This window comes from Neoarius graeffei, chromosome 12, assembly GCF_027579695.1.
Source record: "Neoarius graeffei isolate fNeoGra1 chromosome 12, fNeoGra1.pri, whole genome shotgun sequence".
In the NCBI taxonomy this organism is placed as follows: domain Eukaryota; kingdom Metazoa; phylum Chordata; class Actinopteri; order Siluriformes; family Ariidae; genus Neoarius; species Neoarius graeffei.
Window position 1 is genome coordinate 36832974 of NC_083580.1, and position 24680 is coordinate 36857653.

Below are 24680 nucleotides of genomic sequence, written 5' to 3' on the forward strand. Positions count from 1 at the left end.
AATAAGAATAATAATAAAAAACACATAGTAGAACAATAGTGATGCGTGCTCTGCACTGCATCACTAATAAGAAACGCATAGTAGAACAATAGTGATGCGTGCTCTGCACTGCATCACTAACAAGCCCAAGTTCCTATTAAAGTGGCTGGTGCGTCCAATTCCATAAATTTGGGACACTGTGTAAAATGTAAATAAAAACTATAATATGATGATTTGCAAATCTTGGAAATGCTATATTTAATTGGAAATAGTCTAAAGACAACATATCAAATGTTGAAACTGAGAAATTTTATTGGGTTTTTTTTGTTTGTTTTTTAAAATATATGCATTGTGAATTTGACGTCAGCAACACATTTCAAAAAAGTTGGGACAGGGGCATGTTTATCACTGTGTTGCATCACCTCTACTTTTAACAATACTTTGTAAAGGTTTGGGAACTGAGGAGACCTATTGCTGTAGTTTTGAAAGAGAAATGTCCCATTCATTCATGTTGGGTCAAGGAGGTCCATGTGGGTGTGCTCATGCTGAATGTAACCAATCATAAGAGAGACAGTGCCTCCTCTGGTTTTTGCCCCAAACTGTTGAAAGTCAGGTCGCTTTCCACAAGCAGAATTCAACTTCAAGAGCAGTTAACCTGCAACAGTTTGTGCCCTCTAGTGCTTGCCAAGCAGAAACTTTCTCACATGTGGTGGCTGCTTTGTGTGTTTACTGCTTAGTTCTATAGACCCCTTCGCATGTTTGTAAACAAACCGATGGTTGCCAGGATGCGCGCACAGCCTGGACTCAGAAACAATGGTGCTGCCCATAGACCGGCATTATGAGCTGTCAGATTATGCAAAACAATTGTCGTTACAAGATCGAGAATGCTACATAAATAAGTTAACTCTAACAAGTGGACATCGCCTACCGGATCCGTATTTAATTAAAGTGTGGACGGACGATGTTAGTAAGTTTTCCTCTGATACCTGAAGGCAGTCATACTATTTACAAAAAATGTCAAACTCAAAAAAAAAAAAAAAAAACCTATTTACAAAAGTAGCCTGCCATTAACATTCTGGTTACAGCGAGACTACAACTTGATTAACAATGGGACATTCATATTCATTTTGTTTTAATCAAATTATGCCAGTGATGTGATGGCAATGTGGCTTTAGCTACAACAGCAAATACCAACACTAAACAGCAATTTGCAGGAGGTAATGGCATGAAAGGAATGATAATGTAAAGAGTGCAGCTAAGAGAAATCAGAGCTGCGTAAAAAGCGAGAGGCAGAGACCAGAAAGGTAACTGAACGGGGCGGGAGCTAGGTTAGAGCAGTCAACGCAAGTTGGCATTTAGAGTGAGGGCACACAATTTTACCTTTCCATCCTTGCTTTAAAATTGTGATTTTCGGCATGCACAAATAATGATGGCACAAAATCTGGACTGCTTGAGTCAAGCGAGACCTCTCCTACAAACAAAATTGCATGCAAAGCTAAGTTAACATGCTAACAATATTCATTACATTGTGTAACTATGACCCAGCTAATCAGACAAACGTTACCAAAGTATTTTGCTACATCAATAAACGAAGACTAGAAAGAATAAAAAAGAAAGATTTAATAAATAGCCTGATCTTACCTGTGATGAAGTGGGCACTGCAAACCCGCACATTTTTGATGGTGCTTTCATCCCAGTCTACACATTTGATGGCTTGTAGCCATAGACGTCGGCGATTTTTTTGGAATGGGTGAGATCCTGCTGGAATTCTGTACATTTTAACCCCATCACTGCTACGATTCTGACACCCAACAACACAACAACTAGGCATTTCTTCCAAATATTTCTTCTCGTCTCTACTGTCGCTGAGTCTTTTTTGGGTCCAGGCTGCGCGCGCAATTTCCTCTTACATATGAATGACGTTTACTGCGAAGGGGTCTATATTCACAGGTGCCATTATTTGCTTTGCTTTTGTTTATTTCCTCACTTGCGGCTGCCTGTACTACTCTCAATTGTTGAATTTGTGCGCAAGGACTTGTATCATGCAAGAGGCAGTAAATATCTGCACGTGTAATTATACAATTTATTTTTGACATGAATCTGATGTGGGTGGCACGGTGGTGTAGTGGTTAGCGCTGTCGCCTCACAGCAAGAAGGTCCTGGGTTCGAGCCCCGGGGCCGGCGAGGGCCTTTCTGTGTGGAGTTTGCATGTTCTCCCCGTGTCCGCGTGGGTTTCCTCCGGGTGCTCCGGTTTCCCCCACAGTCCAAAGACATGCAGGTTAGGTTAACTGGTGACTCTAAATTGACCGTAGGTGTGAATGTGAGTGTGAATGGTTGTCTGTGTCTATGTGTCAGCCCTGTGATGACCTGGCGACTTGTCCAGGGTGTACCCCGCCTTTCGCCCGTAGTCAGCTGGGATAGGCTCCAGCTTGCCTGCGACCCTGTAGAAGGATAAAGCGGCTAGAGATAATGAGATGAGATGAGATGAATCTGATGCCATACACATTGCTCATTAGTGTGCATGTTTCCACATGAATAGTTATGTCGGCCAAAGTAAAGTAATTCTGTTCTGTACATAGTTCTATTATTTTTATTTATTAATTTATTTATTTATTTTAAATGTACAACCCAAATCAGAAGAAGTTGGGATGGTATGTTGAAATTAAAACTGAAAACAATGATATACAAATCCTTGACCTGTACTGCATTCAGAGCGGCAGCACGTTATTTTGTTTTACCTCATGATTTTTTTTTTCAAAATAAACACATTTCTATTTTCATTCTTGCAGCACATTTCAAAAAAGCTGGGATGGTAAAGCATTTACCACTTTGTAATGTTGCCCTTCTTTCTCACAACACCTAAAAATTTAGGAACTGAAGACACCAAGTTTCAAAGTGTTTCAGGTGTTATTTTGTCCGATTGTTCCTACAGACAGGTCTTAATGTGTGCAACAGCACAGGGTTATCATCGTCATGTTTTTTGTTTTGAAATTTGCCACGTATTCTTTATTGGGGACAGGAACCTTCTTCCGCACTCATACCTTTGTGATCTGGAATACTGATTCATCTGACCACAATATACATTTCCACTGTGTGATGGTCCATCCCAGATGCTTCTGAGCCCAGAGAAGTCAACAGCACTTGTGGACAGAGTTAACATAAGGCATCCTTTTTGCACAGTAAAGTATTAACTGGCATTTGTGGATGTAACACCATATTGTTGTGCTTGACAAAGGTTTGCCAAAGTAATCCCAAGCCCATGTGGTTATATCAACTACAGATGAATGACGACATTTGATGCAGTGCTGTCTGAGGGATCGGAAATCATGGGTGTTCAGCCTTAGGCTTGCATCCTTGCCCTTTGTGCACCGAAATTCCTCCAGATTCCTTGAATCATTTCATGATAGTATGCACCGTAGAGGATGAAATATCCAAATCCCTTTATATCTTTCTGTGAAGCGTATTGCTTTTAAACATTTCACTAATTTTCTTGTGCATTTGTTGACAGACTGGGAATCCTTGGCCCGTCTTTGCTCCTCAAAGACTAGGTGTTTCCTGGATACTGCTTTTGTACCAAATCCTGATAATCTGTTGACATCACCTGTTTCAAATCACATCGTTATTATTACTAGCCCTAAATTGCCACTGTCCCAACTTTGTTTGGAATGTGTGGCAGGCCTGAAATGCAGAAATAGATGTATATTAACTAGTGCTGTCAAGCGATTAAAATATTTAATCGCGATTAATGTCGCGACTGTCATAGTTAACTCGCGATTAATCGCAATTTAATCGCACATTTTTGTCACATGAAAAACCATTGTAATTCTCTTATCAGCATAAAAAAGTGAATGGGCTTGCTTTGCATTGCAAAGCATAACACGTCTTGACACAGCCACTGCAAAGTGAAACCTAAGCCGAGCACCGGGGCTGGCAAAAGAACCATGAGTGAAGTGATCTACTGCTTGAGTTAATCTACAACTCGAATCAGAGAGACAGGTTACACAGTGACGGTAGGCTTGACATGCTTGGTTATAATATAAAGTACACTATTATATTAACTTTAAGTTGTTCGTTGATAAATATTGCATTGAATCTGATCTTTACTGTTTCAGCTCACTTAACACATTTTGTACTTTTACACTTTCTGCCTGTTGATGCGTCGCGCTGTCCAATCAGAGGCAGCCAAATTTGCATATTACAGGAAGGATTTCTGGGATAGCATTGAGTTTACAGTTCAGAGGGATCTGGCTTCTTTAGACGCTTCTTAAAACTGAATAAATATTTAAAAAGAGCCAAATGAGCCAGTCTTTTGAACAGCTCTTTTCAAAGAACGGATCACAAAGATGCGGATCCCATCAAAGAGCCATAAATCCCATCTCTCCTAGCGCGCCCTGCCCACGCTGGTTCTTTGGGGGGAAGAGGGCAGAGGACTCTGGCTGTGCGGGGCATGGCATTACAGTCTAGCTGCTATCGTTTTTCTAAGCAAAGTCTCTGTTCCAAGTTCCTGGCAGTTTCAAAAGCTTATGAAAAACCTACATCATGTCACAGAGTGTTAATCTCGCGATAAAAAAATTATCGCCGTTAAAATTGAGTCAAGTTAACGCGTTAATAATGCGACATTTTTGACAGCACTAATATTAACAAATGAAATTAAGTTGACCAGACAAAACATGAAATATATTGGGTTCATACTGTCATTAAATACAAGTCAAAGTAAATTTAGAAATCACTACTTTTTTTTTTTATGTTTTCCATATCATTCTGAGTTGGGGTTGTACATTTCAGCCTGTTTGATTATTTTTGTACTATTCACAATATTTAAATACATTTTGCTTTGCATAAATGCATATCTTTTTTTTTTCCTCCCAAGGGGTGGGTATCACATGATATAATTTATCAGAAGTCATGGAGCCTTTTTCTCATTGTTTATGCCAAAAATGCCTTATTGGTTGGGCCCTAGTTGTCACAAGTGGATATGGTATAATTCTGTGTGCATTTGGAATTTATTTTTTGACAGGGCAAAGCTGGCAGAAAACTACTCCAAATTAAGCATTGCTAACTTTGGGAGATCACTATTTGGCAGTTACTGTCCTACTTATGTACCTGACTTTGTTCTACATGGAATTCCGAGTGACAGTAAACTGAGGCAAAGCCTTGTATCTGACTTGGCCCACGCAGTGCAGGTGAATATGAACAAAACCATTGTAAATTGTGCTTGATTTTGGTCACTATTAGGTAGTCTGTGCTTACAAACCAGATATGGCATGCATATGTAATCACCATATGTAGTCATCATCATTATACCAAGCTTTATTTTTTAGCACTTAATGTCATTTCAAAATTTATGGTAGTGCACATGGAAATTAAATACTTGCTACAATCATGTGCAAAGTATATTTAATACAATTTCAAACAATGGCCAAGTTTAAAAAAAGACTTGGTTTATGATTATTATGCTTAAGAGAAGCTTTTTTCCTTTTTATTTTTAAGTTCAATTGTCAAAGCAGCAGGTTGTCTCTTGCTTATGATATTGATAACAAAGGTGTTAAGTCTCTCTCTTCCACTTACTTTGAAGCATCCTGTATTGGATGAGCCTGTAGCTGAGGCCGTCTGCATTATTGCAGATATAGACAGGTGGACAGTGCAGGTGGCCAGTAGTCAGAGACCCAGCACAGAGAATAAGCTTGGAAAAGATGTTTTGGTCTCAAACCTTGTGTCAAACCTGCTACACTCAACTTACCAGCTCTACCGTCTCAACCTGTCTCCCAGCTTTGTGAGTGCACCTCTCTAATCTTTCCTTGAGTTGTCTGACTGAACTTTACTTGACTTCATGCTAATTGGCATCACTAGCTTTTCCTTCATTACACCAACATTATTTTGTTTTAAAAAATTGTTTATCTTTTACACCGATATGATGCCAAATATTTGTCTTTATTTGACTCATCCTACAACTGTTGATGCATGCTGTTTATTCATAGCTAAATTAAACAAACCCTTAATTCCTTGAAGTGTTAAGTGTAAGGTGGGGTGGTTGTTCTCAAATTTATTTTGAATTTTTCACTCTTTTTCTTTGCCTTTCAGTGTATAATGCATCTGGAGGACCGACTGCAAGAGCTCTATTTCAAGAGCAAAATGCTTGCCGAATATCTGAAAGGACAGACCAGGGTGCATGTCAAAGAGCTTGGCATGGTTCTAGGGTAATAAATCTTTTTTGGTAACTTGAATGTTGTCACTTTAATGATTTTGCTAAAATTTGCCTAACTGATGTCCTCTCTGACAGACCATTTAATCAGTTTGAAATTGCATCAATTTCTTTTTTTTTTATTATTTTTTACAACCCCGATTCCAAAAAAGTTGGGACAAAGTACAAATTGTAAATAAAAACGGAATGCAAGAATTTACAAATCTCAAAAACCGATATTGTATTCACAATAGAACATAGACAACATATCAAATGTCGAAAGTGAGACATTTTGAAATTTCATGCCAAATATTGGCTCATTTGAAATTTCATGACAGCAACACATCTCAAAAAAGTTGGGACAGGGGCAATAAGAGGCTGGAAAAGTTAAAGGTACAAAAAAGGAACAGCTGGAGGACCAAATTGCAACTCATTAGGTCAATTGGCAATAGGTCATTAACATGACTGGGTATAAAAAGAGCATCTTGGGGCTGACTCGGGGGCGCTATCGAGCAGGCCATGGAGTAAGCCACGTTTTGGGAAGCTCTGCCAACTTTAAACTTAAAATGTGTATTTAGAGCGCTTACTACAGATGAATAGTGGTCAGATAGACTTTTGAAGTCATGTATATGACCTAGGTAAAATTTTTGTGAAGATTTTGCCAATGTCGAAGACGAGCCTGCAAAAGTTTTCCTACACTCCTGGACGAAGTACGGCTAACAGCAAGCAAGCTAGCATGGCTGACGTTAAAGCGGAACTCCTTGCCTCTCTAAAAGATGACATCTCGACATTAATCAGGTCGGAAATGAAAGCTCTTCTTGCTAGTGAATTCGACGCTGTGAAAAGTGAAATTCAGTCGGTTAAAACTGAGGTTGTGAGCAGTGTTTCGCGACTTCGCACTGATCTAGACTCGATATCAACCAAGGTAGCGGATATGGAGCACAGTCTGACGACATGCTCAGATGATGTAACAGATCTCCAAACCACAGTTGGAAAACTTCAATCAGAAGTGTCGGCTTTGCAGCAAAAATGTACGGACATGGAGGGGAGAATGAGGAGGTCAAATATCCGAATAATGAATGTTCCTGAGGAGGCCGGAGCGGGTGCTCCATCTTTTGTCACGCAGCTACTAAAGGAAGTGTTCAACTTGGATAAAGATGTGATAGTCGACAGATCTCACCGCACCCCACAACCAGCGAAAGCTAAGGGCAAACCCCGTGCCATTATCGCGAAATTGCACTATCACCAGGACTGTGTGGATATACTGCGCAGGGCGAGGCAAGCGGGTGATGGCTTGAGATACGGAGCACTGCCTATTTCCATTTTTCCAGATTATCCTCCCTCTGTAGCAAGGGCAAGATTTGCGTTTAACGACGTTAAACAACTGCTGAAAGGCCGAGCTGATGTTCGCTATGGAGTCATGCACCCTGCCAAGCTCCGCATCACCTTCAATGGCGTCAAGAGAGACTTTCTGGATCCAAACCAAGCAATGTCATATGTGAAGTCGGACATCATTGGAGAGAGACCCACATCTAATGACTGACAATTTGTTATGACTATTCCGTCTCATTAAGGTATTGATGAATGTAGTCTATTGAAAGTAGCCACGAACTGAATATTGCCTACAGTTATAACAGGTAGGCTGTTCACCTCCAATTTTTCATTGACTTTCATAATATAATTTGTTATCATATTCCTTTTTAGTGCTGTAATTTCGCCATAAGTTTTTTAAGGCTAATGTCACTCGCCTAGACAACATCTTAAGTTTACCTATGGAGAGCGCCTTTTTCTTTGCTACAGCAGCCTATTTGGCAGAGCGCCCTGCTCGAGTTAGAGTTTTCTATAACAAACACTATGTGTGGATTACACTGTAAGGGGTTTAGCGTTCACCTCGTTCTAGGTGACAGGGGGAGGGTTTCAATCGCACCAGATGTTTATCTTTTCTGTTTTATGGAGGACATGTTTTTGTTTGACTTACCAGTATTCAATATGGATTATGGTTTTGTACATGATGTCAAATGGTTAATTCACAATTAAGAGGAGATACAGGTTGTCCAGTAAATTTTATTAGCTGGAATGTCAAATCTTTAAATCACCCTGTTAAACGTAAGAAAGTACTTTCACATCTCAGCCAGCTTAATGTTGGAATAGCTTTTCTTCAAGAAACACATTTACGTATATGTGACCAGTCCAGATTGAGAGGGACCTGGATAGGCCAATTATATCATTCCAACTTTAATAGTAAATCAAGGGGCACAGCTATTCTGATAAATAAAAATGTTCCATTCGTAATGTCAAAGGTGGAGGCAGATACCTCTGGAAGATATGTTATAGTTACAGGCAGATTGTATGAAACTCCAGTTATTCTAGCTAACGTATACGCTCCCAATTGGGATGACGAGTCCTTTTTCTCAACACTTTTTTCTCGTTTACCAGATATAAATTCTCATTATCTAATTTTGGCAGGAGATTTGAACTCTACTTTTTCCCCTTTAGACCGTAGTTCACCAAGAGTGATTCCTCAGACCAGAGCAGTCCAAACCATTGAGCTATTTCTCCAAACATATGGTGTTACAGATGTTTGGCGTTTTCAGAACCCCACTTCTAGATGTTATTCCTTTTTTTCTCATGGTCACAAGACCTTTTCTCGTATAGATTATTTTTTAATTGACAACCGTTTTCTTCCCATTGTTAGTAAGTGTGAATATCAAACAATTGTAATATCTGATCATGCCCCATTGCTGATGAGATTGGACATGCCAACCTCACAAGATACTTACCGCCCATGGCGTTTCAACAGTTTATGGCTCAGTGATGAATGCTTTGTTCAGTTTATCTCATCTGAAATATCAGCGTTTCTAGAATATAATAAAACACCAGGCATGTCATCCTCAGCTATATGGGAATCTATGAAAGCATATTTAAGGGGACAGATTATTTCTTACTGTGCCAAACAGAAAAAGGAGGAAACTGCACATCTCAAGAAATTAATAGATAATATCTCACAGGTAGATAGGTCGCTTGCTCAGACTCCCTCTCCTGATTTGTATAAGCAGAGGCTGATGTTACAGACAGAATTTAACCTTCTGTCGACTAAACATACTACCAACCTGCTCAATAAAACACGTCACAAAATATATGAACATGGAGAGAAAATAGGGAGAATTCTTGCCCACCAGTTGCGCCAAAGGTCTGCAGCTCAGTGTATATCTGAAATAACTGATGAATCAGGCACTAAACACATCAACCACTCTCAAATAAACCAAACCTTTTATAGGTTTTACTCTAGGTTATACACTTCAGAGTCTCACAAAGATAATTTGTTCAGGTCCTTTTTTGATACCTTAAATATCCCATCAGTTAAGCAGCAAACGGCATCTGAACTCGACCAGCCATTTACAGAAGAAGAATTTTATTCTGCAGTAAAGGTTATGCAAAATGGTAAATGCCCAGGGCCAGATGGGTTCCCCAACGAATTTTTTAGAAAGTTTGCCAAAGAGCTTGCCCCCCTTTTACTTTCTGTATTTCAGGAATCATTTACAGCTGGATCATTGCCCCCAACTATGCGTCAGGCTGTTATATCTCTTATTCTTAAAAAGGAGAAGGACCCTCTGTCATGTGGCTCGTATCGCCCAATTTCTCTGCTAAACGTTGATAGTAAAATACTGGCAAAGATGTTAGCCCTATGATTGGAAAGAGTACTCCCATTATTGATATCAGAGGACCAGACAGGGTTCATTAAAAATAGGCAACTATCTTCTAATATACGCAGATTGCTTAATATCCTTTATGATCCCACTCCACCCAAAGGCACTGAGGTTTTGATATCACTGGATGCCGAAAAAGCCTTTGATCGGGTGGAGTGGGATTATCTTTTTTATACTTTGAAGCGTTTTGGTTTTGGAGACAAATTTATACATTGGATTAAGATGTTGTACTCTCTACCTATGGCAGCTGTCCGAACCAATAATAACCTCTCACCTTTTTTCAATTTGCAATGTGGCACTAGACAGGGTTGTCCCCTGTCACCTCTTTTATTCACCTTAACTATTGAGCCGCTAGCAATAGCATTACGTAACAGTATTGAAATTAAAGGCATAATGAGAGGTGAGACAGAACACAAGGTCTCACTGTATGCAGACGATATGCTAGTATATACCGGTATGTCTGACCCTGAGATAAGTCTGCCAAAGATGCTAGAGCTATTAAGTTCCTTTGGTAAGATTTCAGGTTATAAGGTTAATGTGCAGAAAAGTGAACTTATGCCTATTGACCCCTCTTGCCAGTTTATAAGCCAACCCCTGCCAATTAAAATTTGCACACATAAATTTAAGTATTTAGGAATTTGGATAACCAATAGGTTTAAGGATTTATATGAAGCCAATTTCCCTCCACTCCTTAAATGCTTGAAAACAGACTTAGACCGTTGGAACCTTCTTCCTCTGTCTCTGGGGGGGAGAATTAATGTTATCAAAATGAATGTCATGCCCCGATTTTTGTTTGTTTTTCAATGCATTCCTATTTTCTTAACAAGGTCATTCTTCATAAATATAGACAAACTCTTATCTGGTTTTATTTGGAATGGGAAAGTCCCACGTATACGTAAAGAAGTGCTGCAACGACACAAATTGCATGGCGGGCTCTCCTTGCCCAATTTTCAGTATTATTACTGGTCTGCTAACATTAAAAATATACTGTTTTGGATTCATTGTCCTAGCCACGAAAATGGCCCTAAATGGCTACAGCTTGAGAGAGCGTCCTGCAAACCAGTTTCCCTACATGCAATAGCCTGTTCTAAAATACCCCTTAAAGAGCCTGTATCAACATTTTGCAGTAATCCCATTGTGAGGAATTCCCTCAAAATATGGACACAGTTTAGACGAGCCTTCTCTTTATGTGAGATGTCCAGGAGCGCACCTTTAGTTGGAAACAATATGTTCACTCCCTCTATAACTGACAATGCATTTAGGATCTGGACTGAAAAGGGACTGAGTACAGTTAAAGATTTATATGTTGGTGGGACCTTTGCTTCCTTTGAACATTTGAAAACACATTTTGACATTCCCGACTCACATTTTTTTTAGATATCTGCAACTCCGTAGTTTTGTCTCCATGCACCTTCCTTCCTTCCCATCATTACCAACAGATTGTCTTCTAGATAAACTGATTAAGATTCCTCCTTACATTAAGGAGACAATAGGAACAGTGTACTCTCTACTTAATATGGATAATTTGAAACCTTTAACAGCATTAAAACACAAATGGGAGGAGGAACTTAACACAGATATATCAGACACAATGGCAGACTACTCTTAAAAATATACACTCATCGTCAATCTGTCTAAGACATACTGTCACTCAATTCAAAGTGGTTCATCGGTTACATTGGTCAAAAGCAAGGCTGGCGAGGATCAGATCTGACATTGACCCAATGTGTGACAGATGTAATACCGAGTCAGCTACACTATCACATATGTTTTGGAGCTGCCCTAAGCTATTTGAGTTTTGGGATTCAGTATTTGCTTTCTTGTCCAGAGCTTTAGAAGTTAATATTGAACCATCTCCAGTTGTTAGTATTTTTGGAGTAACACCTGAAGAACTTAGTATAGGCAACTGGGGCAAAACAGTTGTAGCATTTGCAACACTACTTGCCAGACGCATTATATTAATGAAATGGAAAGACAAATCCCCACCTACTTTTCAACACTGGATTAATGATGTCATGTACTATCTGATACTTGAAGAAATTCAGTATCATATACAGGGTAATAACCTTAAATTCTGTCACATCTGGCAACCTGTCCTTACATTAGTTGAAAAGACAGATTCTAATGACATTGTAATGATATAAATCCTACTGTGAATGTGGTCCTCCTTTTAATTTACTCTTTATTTACTTCTAGTTATCCCCTTTTTTTTTCCTCTTTTCCCTATTTGAATGTCTATTTGTAGCAGTGGGAAGTATCATTCTGTACGAGATAATATGCACCACGTAAACCGCTGTGAACCTGCTGTATGTTGTATGAATGCTTTGTTTTGTGTTGTCTTGCTGGTTTTGTTTTACTTTTAAAGTGGTGGTGCAATAGGGCTGGGTGGGTCGGGGTTTGTTGTTGTATGTTTGTTTGTCTTATGTCAAAATACAATAAAAAGACTTCAGATAAAAAAAAAGAGCATCTTGGAGTGGCAGCGGCTCTTAGAAGTAAAGATGGGAAGAGGATCACCAATCCCCCTAATTCTGCGCTGACAAATAGTGGAGCAATATCAGAAAGGAGTTCGACAGTGTAAAATTGCAAAGCACTTGAACATATCATCTACAGTGCATAATATCATCAAAAGATTCAAAGAATCTGGAAGAATCTCTGTGCGTAAGGGTCAAGGCCGGAAAACCATACTTGGTGCCCGTGATCTTCGGGCCCTTAGACGGCACTGCAACACATACAGGCATGCTTCTGTATTGGAAATCACAAAATGGGCTCAGGAATATTTCCAGAGAACATTATCTGTGAACACAATTCACCATGCCATCCGCCGTTGCCAGCTAAAACTCTATAGTTCAAAGAAGAAGCCGTATCTAAACATGATCCAGAAGCGCAGACGTCTTCTCTGGGCCAAGGCTCATTTAAAATGGACTGTGGCAAAGTGGAAAACTGTTCTGTGGTCAGACGAATCAAAATTTGAAGTTCTTTATGGAAATCAGGGATGCCATGTCATTCGGACTAAAGAGCAGAAGGATGACCCAAGTTGTTATCAGCGCGCAGTTCAGAAGCCTGCATCTCTGATGGTATGGGGTTGCATTAGTGCGTGTGGCATGGGCAGCTTACACATTTGGAAAGACACCATCAATGCTGAAAGGTATATCCAGGTTCTAGAGCAACATATAATCCCATCCAGACGACGTCTCTTTCAGGGAAGACCTTGCATTTTCCAACATGACAATGCCAAACCACATACTGCATCAATTACAGCATCATGGCTGCGTAGAAGAAGGGTCCGGGTACTGAACTGGCCAGCCTGCAGTCCAGATCTTTCACCCATAGAAAACATTTGGCGCATCATAAAATGGAAGATACAACAAAAAAGACCTAAGACATTTGAGCAACTCGAATCTTACATTAGACAAGAATGGGTTAACATTCCTATCCCTAAACTTGAGCAACTTGTCTCCTCAGTCCCCAGACGTTTACAGACTGTTGTAAAGAAAAAAGGGGATGTCTCACAGTGGTAAACATGGCCTTGTCCCAACTTTTTTGAGATGTGTTGTCATGAAATTTAAAATCACCTAATTTTTCTCTTTAAATGATACATTTTCTCAGTTTGAACATTTGATATGTCATCTATGTTCTATTCTGAATAAAATATGGAATTTTGAAACTTCTACATCATTGCATTCCGTTTTTATTTACAATTTGTACTTTGTCCCAACTTTTTTGGAATCGGGGTTGTATTTTTATTTAGTGTAATACTTGATGCCAGCAATATTAAGGTCTTTAAACAGCAATCAAACTGTAACTGAACTCGTAATCAAACTGAAATCAAGCTATAAAATAATGGGTTTAAAGGAACAGTCCACCGTACTTCCATAATGAAATACGCTCTTATCTGAATTGAGACGAGCTGCTCCGTACCTCTCCGAGCTTTGCGTGACCTCCCAGTCAGTCAGACGCGCTGTCACTCCTGTTAGCAATGTAGCTAGGCTCAGCATGGCCAATGGTATTTTTTGGGGCTGTAGTTAGATGTGACCAAACTCTTCCGCGTTTTTCCTGTTTACATAGGTTTATATGACCAGTGATATGAAACAAGTTCAGTTACACAAATTGAAACGTAGTGATTTTCTATGCTATGGAAAGTCCGCACTATAATGACAGGCGTACTAACACCTTCTGCGCGCTTCGGCAGCGCATTGATACGGAGCTCAGATATCAATGCGCTGCCGAAGCGCGCAGAAGGTGTTAGTACGCCTGTCATTATAGTGTGGACTTTCCATAGCATAGAAAATCGCTACGTTTCAATTTGTGTAACTGAACTTGTTTCATATCACTGGTCATATAAACCTATGTAAACAGGAAAAACGCGGAAGAGTTTGGTCGCATCTAACTACAGCCCCAAAAAATACCATTGGCCATACTGAGCCTAGCTACATTGCTAACAGGAGTGACAGCGCGTCTGACTGCGTCTGACTGACTGGGAGGTCGCGCAAAGCTCAGAGAAGTACGGAGCAGCTTGTCTCAATTCAGATAAGAGCATATTTCATTATGGAAGTACGGTGGACTGTTCCTTTAAGATGCTCACTAGTCTTTTCCCCCACAGAATCGAGTCCAGTGACCTGCCCTTGTTGGCAGCAATTGCAAGCACACACTCACCATATGTGGCCCAGATCCTGCTGTAGAAGACATACATGGACACATCCCCACTCCTGAATGGCAGGGGTAGTTTAGGTTCTTTTGGAGCACTTTTTAGTCTGTTTGCTGAATCTGAATCAGAGTGAAATTGATACTTTCGGTTTGTTTGCTGTTTGGTTTGATTTTACACTGCACATAAACAAAAAAGCAAAAAAAAAAAAGATGCCTGAGGGGTGTACAGGGCTGAAAACATACTTGTAAAACTTTAACTCATTGATCAGAAATATGAGAATGGAAAAAGGTGAACAAACTTATGCCAAGCGCATGGAGAAATCACAAATATCACCCAAGCACAGAGAATTTAAAGTCAGCGCTAAATAAATTAGGTAATTGTATTAATAATTCATGTAAAACATTTCCTGTATTGCATCCAGCATCATTTTTCACATCTTTTTTTTTTTAATATATTGCAACTTCTCCAGAACATATCCACAGTATATCTCATTTCTGCAGTGCTATGATTCTGTCCTGTGGCTCAGTTTGCATCTCATGGATCAGGTTATACAGTCTCAGATTCTTTGTTGTGGTCTGAAAACTTGATTGTGATTGCTGTGTTCTCACCTGCCTAAAGAACCACACCGAAGAGGAAAACACCAGTGCTTGATACAAACAGATGGAACGCTGTGTATATGCAAGCACCCCTAAAAGCGGTAGAAAAGTTTTGAGGAATCAAAGTTCAGCCAGTAAATTTCAGTAAATGACCAGAAATATCACATTTCATTTTCACTTCAAAGACAATAGTCTTTAAGATTGTATTTTTATATCGAGATTATGCTTATTTTAGGCCTTTCCCCTGGAATAAAACCCAAAGAAGAAATACAAGAGGCAACAAGGTGATTTAGAAAAAAAATTAATAAGACTTTGGCAGGTGGATATTGAAATCAGTTTAATTTGATTTATTTTAATTTAATTTTAAATTAAAATGCTCAGTAATCTGAAAATACTCTAATGTGGTAAACAAATAATCAGTCTTGGTGTTTGGTAGCAAAAGAGGTGGAGAAACTCATTGGTACAGCACTACCTCAAATAATTGTGAGTGATTTGTACAGAGCATTTTTACTGGCTATGGGAAGTATTTTTCTGCTTCCATTCAGGTAGACAAGATAAAAAAAAATAATAATAATCTATGTTGCGATGTGTTACCAATGGATTTGTATACAACATTTGTGTTTGAAAGGCAAGTGCTGGGATGTCATACATTGAACTTTCGTCAGCTTTGCAGCCACTGTACCATGTTTACTTCTAAAGAAATGGAATAGCAAATATACTCTATGGTCAAATGTTTGTGGACACCTAACCATCACACCCATATGTGTGTTTTGAACATCTTATTCCAGATTTAGTACCCCCTTTGTTGTGATGATAACCTTCACTCTTATGAGAAGGCTTCCCATTCAATTTTAGAACATGGCTGTGGGGATTTGCCCATTTCAGCAGCAAGGGTATTATTGAAGTCAGGCAATGATGTTGGGTGAGGAAGCCTGGAATGCAGTCTGCAAGCCATGTCTTCATGGAAATTGCTTTGTGTGCAGGAGCATTGTCATGCTGCAACATGTTTTGGCTCAACCCCTTAGTTCAACGGAAGGAAAATTGTAATGCAACAACATACAAAGACATCCTATACGATTGTGTGCTTTCAACTTTGTGGCAGGCCCACATATGGGCATGATGATCAGGTGTCCACAAACTTTTGATCATATAATATGTCTGTTGATCATGTGCTTGGACAGTCCAAAAAGACTCTCAAAAGGGTGATTTATAAATAACCTTATAAAAGGAATTTTATAAGGTGGTATTGAATAAATTTATTAGTTTTTTACTCATTTTAACAGACTTCTTTTGTTCTGAAATGAGGCCATTCATTTGAGTCTTAACATACCATGAAGAAAAGCAACACAAAAAGAACAGGCTTTGCCTAGTTTATTTTATTTTACAAGTTAAAAATAGTGACTGAGATGCATTTATTCTTTGTCTTCTTGAATATGTATTTATGTTTAATTCTTTCTACATTATCACATTTAAATTATTTAGCACAGCATATCTTGGTTCACATAAATTGTATATATTGCTTAGGTTTTCATCATGCATTTGTAAATATCTTTTGTTATGGCCTTTCTTCATTTAATTCTTTCCCAATTTTATGGGAATATTGTGCAATAAAAGTCAAGGTTAAACATTTACTTGTGACTTGATCTTTTTTCCTCAAATTTTCATAACTTTCAGGTCAGGTGTATGGTATAGTTTTCAGTGATCTAGCTCGCAAGTTGTCAGATTTTTGGTGTTTTATAGAAACTAAAAAGAGAGGAGAAACCCCCTTTATCACTTCCAGTGATGTCCACCTTTCCTTCCATTTGAATAGTCTTGTCAAATTCCCAGCAAACAGTGGATGTCCCTTGGACTTTCAGCAATGTCCTTATTTGGACATTTTAATAATGTTCACAAAAGGACATTCCCAAGACATAAAAATGCGTAACAGGTCCTGTTTTTGTCTTAGAGGAATGCTTGCAAACCTACATTCAGAGGACTTTACCACTGTCCTAGCGTGGGCCTATATGAAATATTATGTTCTCTTTGGTGGTTGTCTGTGTCTATGTGTCAGCCCTGTGATGACCTGGCGACTTGTCCAGGGTGTACCCCACCTTTTGCCCGTAGTCAGCTGGGATAGGCTCCAGCTTGCCTGCGACCCTGTAGAACAGGATAAAGCGGCGAGAGATAATGAGATGAGATGAGATGTTCTCTTTGGTGCACGTTAAATAATGTCTGTCTAGATTTAGTCCCTGAACTGATGGTCATTTATTGCTTCATGTGAACAACAGTCAAATGCCGATTTCCAGCACATTTTTCCTTGCTGGTTTAGACAATACCCCCAGAATATGCTATTAGTTTGCAAGAAGCTCCAAGCACGTACACATCTCCACTGATACTGGTCAGACATTGCATTTAATATGTGACATTGAGCTGTACGTGACATTTAGAGCATAAATCATGGTTCGAATAACTAATGCATATTAAAACAGGCTCTATATAGTCATATACTTTTAACTGTTGTAGAAAATCAAATAATCCTTATTAATGGCCACACATTCATAATAGGCCTAAACATTACCCATTGAAGAATCTGCTAACTGTGTTGCAAACACTTTCCATTTTTTTTCCTAATGCAAATCTCAGAGAAGGGTATTTAGCAGCCACCCTACACAGCAGAGTCCTAGAAATATTGTGCATCATATTCAAGGATGGTAGATCGATAAAGCCCAGAAAAAAATTGTTAGTAGCAAAAATGTAATATAAGAAATGTGTTCTTGCAAACAGGGTAGATTAAATACAAGTGCAATATAATGTATCAAAATGATAGCAGGTCAGACTCATTCTTCCTTCTGTACAGCCCCATGCATTTTATTTACAGTGTCATCCACCGTGTTCAATAACAGCAGAATCACATGTCTCAACCCAAACATGAAATAGAACTCGTTTAAATCATATAAATGAGCCATATTACTCAGTTTATCCTGTCAACCCAGAAGGAAAAGCTATAAATCTTAGAGATATTTTTTTTAATTTTCGTCAGGCTTACTGGCATGTTCTAATAATCTTATGGACTCCAAGTTTTTTGCCAAAAACATTTTTATTCTGTAAGTACTACTTCTGTCTGGTCACAGTGTACATTACACATGAAACAAGCAATAAACAATTGAACTAGAAATCATGTTATGCAGACAGAGCATCTTGTTTGCAACATCTCAACTATTATCCCAGCCGAGCTGAGGAGGAAACCCAGGGGCCAGGAGCGATTCTAGCATCTGATCTTTGGGGGTGCTTAGCCCCCAGAGCTGACAGAGGCACCTGGCTTGAACGACAGTGTTTCCACATTTATTCCGCATTTAGACTAGACTTAACTAGACAAGAAGACTAGACTAGACTTATGCAATGTTTTAACAGAAGCTGACCCAATAAACTATGATATCTACACATTTACAACCACTGACACAAATATTTACGTTATATTTTTAACTAAACAAGACCTACTACTGCATTTGTAATGTTGGAGCTATTCATTTTGAACAGTGGTAATTGTTAATTAATGTGTTATTGTGTATTGTGTAATAATAGTGTGTATTATTATGATTTTACATTAGTTTACATTAGTTTATATTTTTTGTTATATTTGTTATATTTTGGTCGTGTTCTTTTGATAGTCATTTGTTTAATTGTTTGCTTCCTGCATGTACGTTTCAGTGTCTGTTTTGATTAATTTGCTAATTATTATGTTATTTATGATAAATATATAAATATAAATATATAAATGATAAGCAAACGTAAATGCTATGTTACAGTAAATAAAATTGACTAACACACGGTGGTATAGCACCATAGCACTTGTACAGCTCTGCACAAAAGTATCTCGATATGGATGATAAATGTCATTTTTATCATTCTGTTCATAGACCAGGGAACATCAATATTGCATTATGCATATTATTGTGTTGTGTTTAACAATTGTAACTCCAGTCCGTACCTTCACATCTCGCTATGCCAGTAATACTCAGGTGCTACTTCGAGTTCCTCATCGGCGTGGAATCCAGTTAAAAAAAACACTATGTCATAGCAAGCACTCGCGTGGACAGGCAACCCAATCAGAGGGGACGCAAGGAGGAGAGGGATTTTACTGCTCATAGAACTATCACGTAACAGGTGAATTCAAGAACACACACACGCCCGCGCACACATTCATTGCGCAGTGCGCAAGGGCACTTATTTCTGAAAATTACGTCCAAAAGCAGGTGTTTTTGAGGGTGCTGAGCTAGGGGGTGCTGAGCTCGTTTTTGGGGGTGCTTGAGCACCCCCAAAAATAGGCTAAACACGCCCCTGCCAGGGGCTGCAAAGCTGGGGCTAAGCTAAAGGCTAGGCTAGCGGACAATTGGCGGTGCCACAAATCATCCATTCCCTCCGTTATCATGGGGAATGTGAACTCACTGCCGAATAAGGTCGACGAGCTATCTGCACTGAACAACCAGCGGATTTACCAGGAGAGCAGCTTATTTATTTTTATGGAGACATGGCTAACACACCTTGTACCAGATGCTAATGTGGACCTGTGGGGGTTCACTGCTGTGAGAGCCAACAGAGACACTAAAGCATATGGGAAAGGCAAAGGTGGGGGACTCATCATTTACGTGAACAACTGCTGGTGTAACCCGGGACATATCTCTGTAAAGACAGTCTTATGTTGCTCGGACTTGGAGCTGCTAGCCGTTAGCCTGCGGCCATATTATCTGCCGAGGGAGTTCAGTCACGTGATCACCATCCATGTTTACATCCCTCCGAGGGCAGATGCAGCCACTGCATGTGAGAGGATTCACTCTGTCACAGCAAGGCTGCAGACACAGCACCCTGAGGCATTTATCATAATTTCTGGGGACTTTAATCACGCTATTTTGGACTCTACTTTGGCTGCTTTTTACCAGGCTGTGGACTGTCCAACTAGGAACAACAGGACAATTGACTTGCTGTATGTTAATGTGAGGGATGCATACAGAGTCACACCCCTCCCCCCACTAGGGAAGTCTGACCGCAACCTGGTTCCTCTACAGCGGAAGTACACCCCCCCGGTCCAAAGGCAGCCTGCAACAACTAGCTCCATCAGGAGGTGGTCCCCTGAAATGGAAGATGCCCTCAGAGACTGCTATGACACCACAGACTGGGATGTGCTGCTTAGCCCACACTGTGAGGACATAGAGGGGCTGACACACTGTCTGACAGATTACCTCAATTTCTGTGCAGATGTGGTTTCCCCTGCTAAAACTGTACGGTGTTACCCTAATAACAAGCCATAGGTAACACAGGAAGTCAAAGCTGTCCTCAACAGGAAGAAGGCCGTCTTCAGGGACAGGGAGGCGATGAAAACAGCACAGCAGGAGGTGAAACGCTGTGTGAGGGAAGCTAAGGACAGCTACAGGAGAAAGGTGGAGCAGAAGCTGAAGGAGAACAGCATGAGGGAGGTCTGGGAAGGTGTGAAAACCATCACAGGCCACAACACAAAGACCAGAGTCGTTGAGGGGACAGTGGAGAGGGCAAATGAGTTGAATGACTTCTTCAACCAGTTCAACCAGCCCACATCCCCCCCACTGCAGCCATCTTTCCTTCTTCCCTCAACACACCTCCCCCCAGTCATCGCAGCAGCCCCCTCCTCCCCCACCTCAACACAGACTCCTCCATGCATTACTGCAGACCAGGTCAGAGGTCAACTGAGGAAGCTTCACTCCAGGAAAGCAGCAGGCCCGGACAAAGCGTGTCCCTGACTACTGAAGACCTGTGCTGCTGAACTGGGTGAACCACTCCAACGCATTTTCAACCTCACCCTGCAGCTGGGAGAGTTCCCACCCTCTGGAAGACATCATGCATTGTTCCAGTTCCCAAGAAGAACTGGCCCAGTGAGCTGAATGACTTCCGACCGGTGGCACTCACTTCACATCTGATGAAGACGTCGGAGCAGCTCTTCCTCAGCCTCCTCAGACCCCAGGTGCAACATGCCCAGGACTGTCTTCAGTTTGCGTACCGGGTAGGTATTGGTGTGGAAGACGCCATCCTCTACCTGCTACACCGAGCCCCCTCGCATCTGGATAAGGGAAATGGCACAGTGAAGATCCTCTTCTTGGACTTCTCAAGTGCCTTCAACACCATCCAGCCCCTTATGCTTCAGGACAAACTGAACAGGATGCGAGTGGACCCCTGCCTGGTCACCTGGATCTCCAGCTACCTCACTGACAGGCTGCAGTATGTCAGGCTGAAGGACATCAAGTCTGACACTGTGATTAGCAGCACCGGAGCACCCCAGGGCATGGTGCTGGCCCCTCTTCTCTTCACCCTGTACACCGTGGACTTCTGCTACAACTCGGAGCTGTGTCACATTCAGAAGTTCGCCAATGACACCACCATCGTGAGGTGTATCAGGGACGAGAGAGGAGGAGTATAGGAGCCTGGTGAGGGACTTTGCTATTTGGTGCAACAGGAACCATCTGCAGCTCAACACCTCGAAGACCAAGGAGCTGGTCATTGACTTTGGGAGGTCCAGACCAAGGTCACGACCAGTTCTGATCGAGGGAGTCGAGGTGGAGGCTGTGGATTCCTACAAGGAACTCGGGCTGTGGCTGGACAGCAAGCTGGACTGGACTTGCAACACTAACCACCTGTACAGGAAGGGACAGAGCAGGCTGTACTTCCTGAAGAGGCTGCGGTCCTTTACCATCTGCAGGAAACTCCTGTGGATGTTCTATCAGTCTGTGGTCACCAGTGTCCTGTTTTACACTGTGGTGTGCTGGGGGGGGCAGCACATCCAAGAAGGACACATCCAGGCTGGACAAACTGATCAGGCGGGCCGGCTCTGTGGTCGGCATGAAGCTGGACTCTCTGGTGACAGTGGCAGAGATGATGATTATGGACAAACTACTGAATATCATGGATGATGCCAGTCACCCTGTGCATACCATCATCAGCAACCAGAAGAGCCTGTTCAGTGACAGAATGCTCCTTCCCAAGTGCAGGACTAACAGACTTAAAAACTCCTTTGTCCCTCATGCCATCAGACTGTACAACTCCTCTCTGGGGGGAGGAGGGGTAACAGGAGGACAGAGGATGGGAAGGAGCATTAGCCTAGCCTGACAATAAACAATACTGGACAATGTGCAATATAATGTGCAATACCTTTTCTGTTGGACTTTTTCCCCCTTTCTCTTCCCCATATCTTATTCTTTTTTAATATTTGTATATGCAAATACCTAATTTAATTTATCTAGAAGTTTTTCTCTATTTCTATTCTCTGTTTATCCTGTAATGATGCAACTGGAATTTTAATTTCCTTGAGGGAACCCACCCAAAGGGATCAATAAAGTTCTATCTAATCTAATCATTTTCCTCTGGCCAGGTTTGCTAGGCACTTGAAAGCTCAAATTTCAATGTCATACATGAAAGTCAAGCGTCTGCCTGAAATCAAATAACATTTCGTGTCATCGTGAGCTGAACTTTGTTGATTGTTCCTGCAAAAGATGAACAGTATGCTCACTGTACAGTCTGTAATCATGACATGAAAGGTGGGCAGGCATTCAGGGTTTACGATGTCAAGGAAATAGAGAAAAACTTCTAGATAAAGTAAATTAAATTAGGTATTTGCATATACAAATATAAAAAAGAATAAGAATAAGATATGGGGAAGAGTCAATCTCCATCAGCAAAATCAAGACCATCACCAGAATCAGCCGCAGATAACTGTTTGTGAACCCAACCCTCAGAATACACCGTCAAATGTTCTGCATGGTGAAGTGTTGAGCAATTTTATTTATTTTATTGCTCAACACAATCTACCGCTTGCCATGTCAGCTCATCTCTGCAAGCTGATTAAAGAAATTTGCCCAGACAATGAAATTGTGAAGAAAATGACTTGCAAACACACCAAAACCAAATTTTCAAGAGATGCCTGACACAGGATGCGACACAGAGTGACTGACCACTGCAAAACAAAACCATTTTCACTGATGGTTGATGAGTTCAATGATCAGAAATGTGAAAAGAGTCTTGCAATTCTCATCAGGATTTTCTCACCAAGAGATTAGCTCCAAGTTTAGGATTTTGGATATGCCTGTCTGGAACATGGGAACTGCAGAAGCCATCTTCACCCAACTCGATGATGTGCTAAGGTATGTGGCTAGCAGATGTCAAGATAAATATAATTTCCTGCTAAGTTAACTATCTACAAAACATAATTTATGATGTCATTTTTTTCATGTTAAATCTCAAAATTAGTTCACAAGATCATGGCCTCAGAGTACAATCAGGAACACTGATTTGATGGACTTCATCTTGAACTTCATGAAGTGAATTATGGGATGGACATGATCATAAACAACTTATAGCAAATTATGATGCGGAAAAAGTGCTATTGAAGTTTATCCTTGTTTGTTTTTCAATATATTATGTATGAAAAACAACATAGTTTTCTCATTTTCAATTTGTAAGGATTTTTTGTCTTCAATAATGGTTTTTGTGAGGGCTTATAAGACTGGATTCTGACATAGTGTCTTGCAAAAGTATTCATCCCCTTTGGTGTTTGTCCTTGTGGCAGCAGAGGCATGGTCAAGCATCGGTCTGTGACCGGAGGGTGGAGTCAGGGAAGGTAAGTGGCAGAATCACTGCACCTGATGTCTGTTAATCTGTGTTTATGTGCCTTCCCCAGTGACCGCGCCCTATATAAGGAGAGAGGGAGCAGAGGAAGGGAGTTCTCTCCCTAACCAGGCGACTTGTGTGTGCGCGCGCGTGTGGCTGGGAGAATAACGTTACACTGCAAAGTGGAAAATAGAGTTTTTTTGGAACTCAGTTCTGGCCTGCCGTACTTCTGTGCTCCACCCACCTGCTCGCATACTACAGTGGTGCTGAAACCCGGGAATTGGAGCACAGAGGAGAACAGCCCCATGGAGTCCTCCCCCTTCGCGGACCTGATTCACGCCCTCACCACGGCCCAACAGAGCCAGCACCAGGCGCTGATCACCCTCCGAAAGGAGTAAGAGCAAAGGTTCGAGGCCCTGGTGTTGGCACAACAGGAAGATCATCAGGCGTTCTGGCACCTCCTCATGTCGGCGGGGTCCACCACCTCCACGGGCCCTCCCCACTTCACCTTAACAAAGATGGGCCCGCATGACGACCTCAAGGCCTTCCTAGCACTCTTTGAGCAAGCAGCAGAGGCCTGGGGCTGGCCGGTGGAACAGTGCACAGCACACCTCCTCCCCCTGCTAACAGGCGAGGCGCAGCTGGCTGCACTACAGCTCCCCTACAGCCGGCTGGTCTACACAGACCTGTGCCGGGCCGTCCTCCAGCGTGTGGGGTGCACCCCTGAACAACAACACCAGTGCTTCCGCGCTCTATGCCTCAAGGAGGTCGGCCAGCCGTTCGCGTTTGGCCAGCAACTCCGGGACACCTGCCGGCAGTGGCTGAGGGCTGACAACCGCGATGAAGAGGGAATCGTCGATCTGGTGGTACTGGAGCAGTTCATCGCCCGGCTGCCCAAGGGGACCGCGGAGTGGGTCCAGTGCCATCACCCGGCGTCGCTGGATCAGGCCATCGAGCTGGCGGAG

General features: G+C 41.2%; 1 protein-coding gene across 7 annotated transcripts in view; it reads left to right on the forward strand.

Annotated features, from left to right (window-relative positions):
- fnip1 (folliculin interacting protein 1) overlaps nt 1–16604 on the forward strand; it is a 342414-nt gene extending 325810 nt beyond the window's left edge. For 6 of the 7 annotated variants that reach the window (XM_060935844.1, XM_060935846.1, XM_060935845.1 and 3 more), the window contains 4 exons: nt 4997–5162; nt 5555–5752; nt 6061–6176; nt 14468–16604. In XM_060935844.1, the coding sequence (XP_060791827.1) occupies nt 4997–5162; nt 5555–5752; nt 6061–6176; nt 14468–14546 (559 nt within the window). In that variant the 3' untranslated portion in view covers nt 14547–16604. Of the gene's footprint in view, nt 1–4996; nt 5163–5554; nt 5753–6060; nt 6177–14467 lie in introns of those variants that run through there. The other variant, XM_060935854.1, reaches the window with a different exon arrangement.
- The last annotated feature ends 8076 nt before the right edge of the window (nt 16605–24680 follow it).